The sequence below is a fragment of the Saimiri boliviensis genome, chromosome 5, assembly GCF_048565385.1.
Source record: "Saimiri boliviensis isolate mSaiBol1 chromosome 5, mSaiBol1.pri, whole genome shotgun sequence".
Taxonomy (NCBI): Eukaryota; Metazoa; Chordata; class Mammalia; order Primates; family Cebidae; genus Saimiri; species Saimiri boliviensis.
The window spans coordinates 23,009,466-23,016,633 of record NC_133453.1 but is presented as its reverse complement, the minus strand read 5'-3'; the positions used below and the strand labels follow the sequence as shown (position 1 = coordinate 23,016,633).

Here is a 7,168-nt window from a genome sequence, read left to right as displayed (position 1 = left end):
CAAGGGCGAGCTTCCTGCGAGGTCTCTGAAATGACAAGACCGGAAGAACGGAGTTGGATCTCTGGGACAGGCGGGAAGGAAAAGCTGGACAATCAGGCACGCCTCGGGGAACGACGGCTCCGCGGGGGACGCACCGGCAGGCGGCGGATGTAAGGGGGTCTGTGGGAAAGTAGAGGTGGGGCGGTGGCATGACACATGCGCAAGTGCAGCCTCCGTTTCCTCTGACGCGCCTGCGCTCGCGTGCACGAGGGGTTGAAGCGGAAATGGCGCCGCGGGACCGCGCCTCCGGGCGGCGAGCGGAAGTGGGTGTGAGAGCGGAAGTGGCCGGCTAGAGCCGGGGGCTGGGCGGGGACCTGGCTTGTCGGTGAAGCGGCAGTGGCGGCGGCGGCGGCGGCTCGGCAGGCGGGTTCAGGCTTCGGGGGCCAGGTCGGTTGGGTGGGTGGGTGTCTCCACAGTCTGCGTGCGTGGGCCAGCGCGTGCGTCTTACACTTTCCTCCACCCCGGTCCCTCTCCCCTGCTCCCCTAACCTCCTACCCCACCCAGCCCCCCTCCTCAGGGGGCAGCAGGGCCGCTCCCTCTGTCCTTCACTCCCTTACCCACCCTCACCGGCCCTTATTTCTCCTTCCCCTGCTCGGGGCAGCCGCCGCCATGATCCTGCTGGAGGTGAACAACCGCATCATCGAGGAGACGCTCGCGCTCAAGTTCGAGAACGCGGCCGCCGGGTGAGCGCGCGCTCGGGGCTGGGGGTGGCGGGGGAGGCAGAGTTGACCCCAGCTAATCCCCAGTGTCGTCCAGTCCCCCAGACCTGGAGGAAAGAAATGGGGTGCCTGGCAGGGTGTAGGGGCTGCCCCGGCGGAGTAGACGTGGGAGGCGATTGGGCGCGGCGGGGCGAGGGGCAGAGATGCGTGGTGAGACGCTCAGAGGAGGGATGCGGAAGCAGCGAGTCTTGAGGACTGTGCGTGCCAAAGGGCAGGAGACCTGTGGGACGTGGGGGCAGCTGGGGCCGGAACACTCGCCGGAGGAGCCCCCCTGCCCTCTGGGGAGAGAAGAAGACCCCTTCCCTGTGTGAAATTCCCCGGCATTGTTCAGAACCCAGAGAGCGCCTGTTTGGAATTGGGTTGGAAGGAGTTTTCAGGTATTCCCAGGACTGGAGTAAGGAAGGAGATGCAGGCCCACATCGCCACCAGCATTCTCCTTCCCCACCCCCATCTCCTCTAAAAGGAGCAGAAGAGAAGACCGAAAGCCAACCGAGTCTCAGAGCCGGAAAAAGCGATCTCTGGTTTCCCTTCCCCGAACCCTTCTGTGAGAGACACTGGGCCATTTTGTTACATATTTTTCAAGCAAAGCTAATTGTCTCTCGGTCTACACCCCTTCCTTATCTCTCCTCTGAGGTTCTAACGCTCTCTCCTCATCTACTAGTCTTGTAAATTCTTGTATCAAGACCCTTGGTCTGTGATTTCTTCTGTGGTAACCCTGGCCCGGTGACACACTTCAAACTGTGTCTGTAATTCTTAGATAACCTTTCTTTAGGGTTGGACTTTTTAAAAGATGGGCTTAGGATATATTTCCCAGGCAGCTTTCTCTGCCAAACACAGGAATCAGTAGAAGACAACCTCCTCCTCCAAAGCTGCTTTGCTTTTCTAATGTAATATTTAAAACATGAGCTCAGGGTTTTAGGTTCTAATTTTTGGTGGCCTGTGGCCGGTCCCTTTGCCTCATTTCCCTTTCTGGAAGCAGGGGGCTTTACATTCTTGGTTTCACAGTTGACGAAATAAGTGCAAACGGTTTCTGGTGAACTGGGTAATAGGAAAGTGCTTGGAGAGCCACAGATGGGAGAAGATCTGTGGAGGGGAATTTTTCAGTGGCCATAATGTACTTGTGGCTTGGAGGCATTAAAAATTATTAACTACCATATAAACTGAATATATAGTATGTCCTGTCTCCTTTCTAAGGCTACAGATTTTATCTGTAAAACAAAGCACTGCTTTCTTGAGGTTAATATGTGTAGTGAGCAGTACTGTTTCCTGCCAGGGGCTGCTGTTGCTTATATTTTAGGCTGACTTGCTTCTTTCTTGTCTTAGCCTCTCTTACCAGTGTCTTTGCATTTTAAATATTCAAATGAATCAGCCCAGAGTCTTATTTTGGATGATTGCTGTATACTTTTTTCTGAGCCGTGTAGCATTTAGGAGGAAGTTGAATTAACTTCTGCATTTTCGCAACTGATCTTAATGCATTCTCAGGTCCAGACTAGCAAAGAATGAAGCCTGGGCGGTCCTAAGCTGATCTACAAGATAAATGGCTGTGTATTTTCAAGTAGAGGCATGTCATTTAACATAGGAGTACATTCTTGTCTATTTATTTATGACTTGTGATTCCAAAATATGCCCCATTATTCAGAACTTCACCTCTTTCCTTTAGAAAATTATTCTTTAAAAGAGTAGCTAACCATTTCAGAGGGATTAAAATAGGCCCTCAAGTCTGAAAAACATGAGTTAGAACTTCCAGGACATTTTTTTGTTTTAGACAGTCTTACTGGCTGGAGTGTAGTGGCATGATCTCTGCTCACTGCAACCTGCCCCTCCCAGATTCAAGTGATTCTCATGTCCCAGTCTCCCAAGTAGCTGGGATTACAAGCACGTGACACCACACCTGGCTAATTTTTTTTTTTATTTTTAGTAGAGATAGGGTTTTACCATGTTAGCCAGTCTGGTCTCAAACTCCTGGCCTCAAGTGACCCGCCTGCCTCAGCTTCTCAAAGTGCTGGGATTAGAGATGTGAGCTGCTCTGGCTGACCTCGGGACATTTTTTACAAAGATACGCATTGTAGGGAAGTTGTATAGGGGGTGCATGGGTGTGTGCACATGTGTGGGTGTGGGTATAAGTTTTGGATTTTGTTCTGGCCCATCTGCCCCTTTCAGATGTGGTTTTCAATAAGTGGGCTTAAAACATTCTGCTGAAAATTGAAAGTTTGAAAATCTTTTAAAAGAGTCATGCTTAGTAGGCAGGGCTTTTCTGGGTTTACAGATATATCACCCAGCAGAAGCCTGAATGAAGCAAGTGTAAATTATCAGACATTCCAGTAAGGTAAGGCAAGGTGTATGCCTATTCCAGAACTTCCATCAGTTTGCCTAATGTGATTAACATAAACATTTGTGAGCTTCTACCAGTGCTCAGCCCAGGCAGCATCAGAAAAAAAAGGGACCTTTTTGAAAGCCTGTTAGCCAAGTTAGGGAAGAGCTAAAGGGTGAGAGGTGTTAGGGTAGAGAAAAGAGAAAGACATTAAAGAAAGGGAGTAATTTGGAGGAGAAACCCTGGAGATTTGAAAGGCTTGGCTAGTGTGGGAACCTGCTAGGAGAGGTTATCTCCGCCCTGCTTTTTGCACTTCTCAGAATAAACTAATTCAGGAAATTACAGTTTGGGGCAGCCTTTTGCAGAGAGTATCTTCCATCTCTGTGATGTCCAATAAGATAGCTATAAAAATGGCTAGCGAAATTTAAATAAAAGTTAAGGTGAAATAAAATTGAGTTCCTCAGTCGCACTAGCCACGTTTCTAGTGTCCATTTGCCACATGTGGCTAGTAGCTGTGTAGCACGGGCATAGAACATTTCCATTATTGCAGAAAGTTTATTAGACAGCACTGTTCCAGTTTCTGAAAATGAAAGCATGAGATGATCTTAAAAATAGTTCTGGGGCGTATGCTTCAGAAGATAGTTGCATTAATTTTCCTTTTGAACTTGATCTTTTTTTTATTTTTTAATTTTTATTTTTATTCTCTAACATAGATCATAGGAAACAAGAATTTTTTTTTTTTTTTTTTTTTTTTTTAATGATTCCTCTCAGATTATCCTGCTGGATCTTCTCACCAGTGGCCTCCTGCTGAAAGTATCAGCTTTCTTCTGGGTGAAGTGGTGCTGTCATCTAAACTGTTTAAGAATACATTTGGTCATGATAACCTTTTAATTTGGAGGCAGTTCAACAAAGCCTAAGGTTCATTCCAAACAGATTGCTTTTTAATTTTTTCCTACCACACTCCTGGGAAGTGGCTTATTGAAACAATCTATATATTGTCACAAAATAGTAAGTATTGGTAAATTGTCTTCCCAGCAGCCTGCAAACGAAGAGAATGTGAGTGACTTAAAAGCTATGCCCAGCACTGCAACATCATGTGCAGATCTTACCAACAACATTGCCTTTTCATTTGGGAATTCTTAACCCAGACCCTCAATTTAAGCAAAAGTAATCAGGCAAATTAATTCATTAGTATATACACCAAGAACCGTTTCATCCTCAGAAGCTAGGCCTGTCGACTTAGCTGGAGTCTGGAGTCCAAAATTGAGGAAATGCTGTCAGTTGCAAATTGCTGTTGAATTTAAGTGTGTGCTGGCTCCTTGCCACAGCCAGTGCATATTGCGGGGAGCTGTGGTTCCATGAGGGGGAGTGAAACTCAGTAAGCAAGCAGTGCCAGTTGGGGTGGGTGAAGAGGGTGGGAAGAGAAATTTGAAAAAAGGAATAAATTAAATCTTGCTGGTACTCTGTTCTCATTCCCAAATATATTGCATACGTCCGCAGAGAGAGAGGCTGGTTTGGAATGATTTGGAATTAGGACATTGTTTAAGCATTTAGAAGAAATGGAATGTAGTGTCCGACTTGATAAGAAGACCTGGTTGGTATTTTTACAGGTCAGTGGTTAATTGCACACTGCTGCCTGTCCTGTGGCCTACTTGGGACCACTTTGGGCGTGAAGCCCCAGAGCTATGCTGGATCAAATTGGTAACTCCTTAAGGGCTAGGTCTGTCACTTTAATCATCTTTGTTTCCCCAGCATCGTCAGCTCAGTTAAATGGTTTCCTGAAGAAATGAATGAAGCCAGATAGAATGATTCCCTGTTTCTTCAGGAGCTTTTTCTGACGTTGAGTGAATCAGCTTTTAGGTCTCTTTGTTCTCCATATTTTGGGTTATGGCTTAGCAGAGAATAGGACCACCTCTTACCTAATATGATCTATTTTTATAGGCTTTGCTCAAAAGAATCATGGGAGCCTTATAGAAGATTTAAAGGAGAATTCTCAGAAACCTTTATAGTGGGCAGAATTCAATAATTCCTCTAATTCAGGACATAAGAAGGGATAATAAGTAGGAGAGAGACGTAAATGCCCAAATGGGGAATTGGGACCAGGCACCCTGACTCATGCCTGTAATCCCAAGCACTTTGGGAGGCCAAGGAGGGCGATCACTTGAGGTAAGGAATTTGAGACCAACCTGGCCAACATGGCGAAACCCCATCTCTACTAAAAATGCAAAAATTAGCCAGGTGTGATGGCACGCGCCTGTAATCCCAACTACTCAGGAAGCTGAGGCAGGAGAACCACTTGAACCCGGGAGGTGGAGGTTGCAGTGAGTCAGGATGGTGCCACTGCATTGCAGCCTGGGTGACAGAGCAAGACCACACCTTAAAAAGAAAAAGAAAAAAAAAAAAAGAAAAAATGGGGAATTGGATCCTAGGGTGCATTAGGAATAAAAACCCCAAGGGTGTTAGTGAGAAAAGAAGACAAGATAATGCAGTTGCCAGGAGCCCTTCTGGGCTGATTGTTGACATTCTAGAAGTTTCCTTAGAGAAAGATAGAAGAAAATGGTTTCTAAAGGATTTGAGAATAGCTCTTAAAAACTTAGCTGAATGAATTGTTTATGTTTTAGTGTCTTGGGTTGTCCAGTCAGTAACTCTGAGGACTTACCCAGCGGACTTGTTCTAGGATTCCAGACATTACGGCAGTCTGATGCTTATAGGAGTTCTGTTTCTCCTTGTACTGCTAACCAATTCCTGATTCAGGAAATTACCACAATCCCAAAACCTCTCCCAACCACAGCTTCAGAGTCTGATCTCTGACTCCATCTAGGAGAAGAACTAATTTATTGATTACCTTTTATGAACTGGGCACTGTGCTATGTGCCTTAACATGGTTTCATTTCATTTCAAAGTGTCCAGGTGTGACAGATAATGGATCTCATTTACAATTGAGAAAACTAGGGCTCTTGGGGTAGGGGGTAGACATTGAGTAAGTAACTACTGTATATTAGATAAGCACTGTACAGGCATCCTTCACTGTGATTCTTGACCTTGTTTATCGTACAGCACACACAGAACATCATATTTATATGGCACATTTGGGTAAATGGTGTAGCCTCTCAGAGATCCTGCTACCTGCTGCCTGCCCTAAGGAATCTGGGGATCGTTATCTTAGCATATCTGTAACTTAAGAGACACTGCTTAAGAAACTTTGCTGTACAGTAGTCCCCTCTTATCTGAGGTTTTGCTTTCTGTAGTTTCAGTTACCTACAGTGAACCATGGTCTGGAAATACTAAATGGAAAATCCCAGAAATAAACAATCCATAAATTTTCTTTTTTTTTTTTTTAAAGACGGAGTCTTGCTATGTTACCAGGCTGGAATGCAGTGGCACGGCCTCAGCTAATTGCAACTTCCGCCTCCCAGGTTCAAGCAATTCTCCTGCCTCAGCCTCCCATGTAGCTGGGACTACAGGCGTGCGCCACCACACCCAGTTAATTTTTGTATTTTTTAGTAGAGATGGGGTTTCACCATGTTGGCCAGGATGGTCTCGATCTCTTGACCTCGTGATCCACCCGCCTCAGCCTCCCAAAGTGCTGGGTTTACAGGCGTGAGCCACCGCACCCAGCCTACAATCCATAAATTTTAAATTGTGCACCGTTCTGAGTAGCATAATGAAATCCTGTGTTGTCCCGCCCTGGACATGAATTATCTTTTTGTCCAGCATATCTAGTGTATACACTACCCTCTGTTAGTCACTTGATAGCTGTCTAGGTTATCAGATTGACTGTCACAGCATTGTAGTGCTTGTGTTCAAGTTACCCTTTTACTTAATAATGACTCCAAAGCACAGGAGTCATGATGCTGGCAATTTGGATATGCCAAAGAGAAGCCATAAAGTGATTCCTTTAAGTAAAAAAGTGACCTTGGTGTTTCTTTGCTAGGGTTCAGTACTGTCCATAGTTTTATTTGTCCACTGAGTGTCTTGGAACATTTGCCCCACAGATAAGGGGAGACTACTGGACTACTGTACATAGGTCATCTCGGTCTTCACACAACCTGGGAGGTAGGTGTTTTGTCCCCTTTTTGTAGAAGAGGGACGTGAGGCT

The 7,168-nt window shown here is 46.0% G+C and overlaps 1 protein-coding gene across 3 annotated transcripts in view; it reads left to right on the top strand.

The window, feature by feature from the left end:
* Positions 1 to 316: 316 nt before the first annotated feature.
* The window catches only part of ARPC2 (actin related protein 2/3 complex subunit 2), a 35,515-nt gene continuing 28,663 nt past the window's right edge, over positions 317 to 7,168 (top strand). The window contains exons 1-2 of one of the 3 annotated variants that reach the window (XM_003925545.4): positions 317 to 426; positions 641 to 722. In XM_003925545.4, the coding sequence (XP_003925594.1) occupies positions 649 to 722 (74 nt within the window). In that variant the 5' untranslated portion in view covers positions 317 to 426; positions 641 to 648. The other 2 variants (XM_074399029.1, XM_074399030.1) reach the window with 2 other exon arrangements.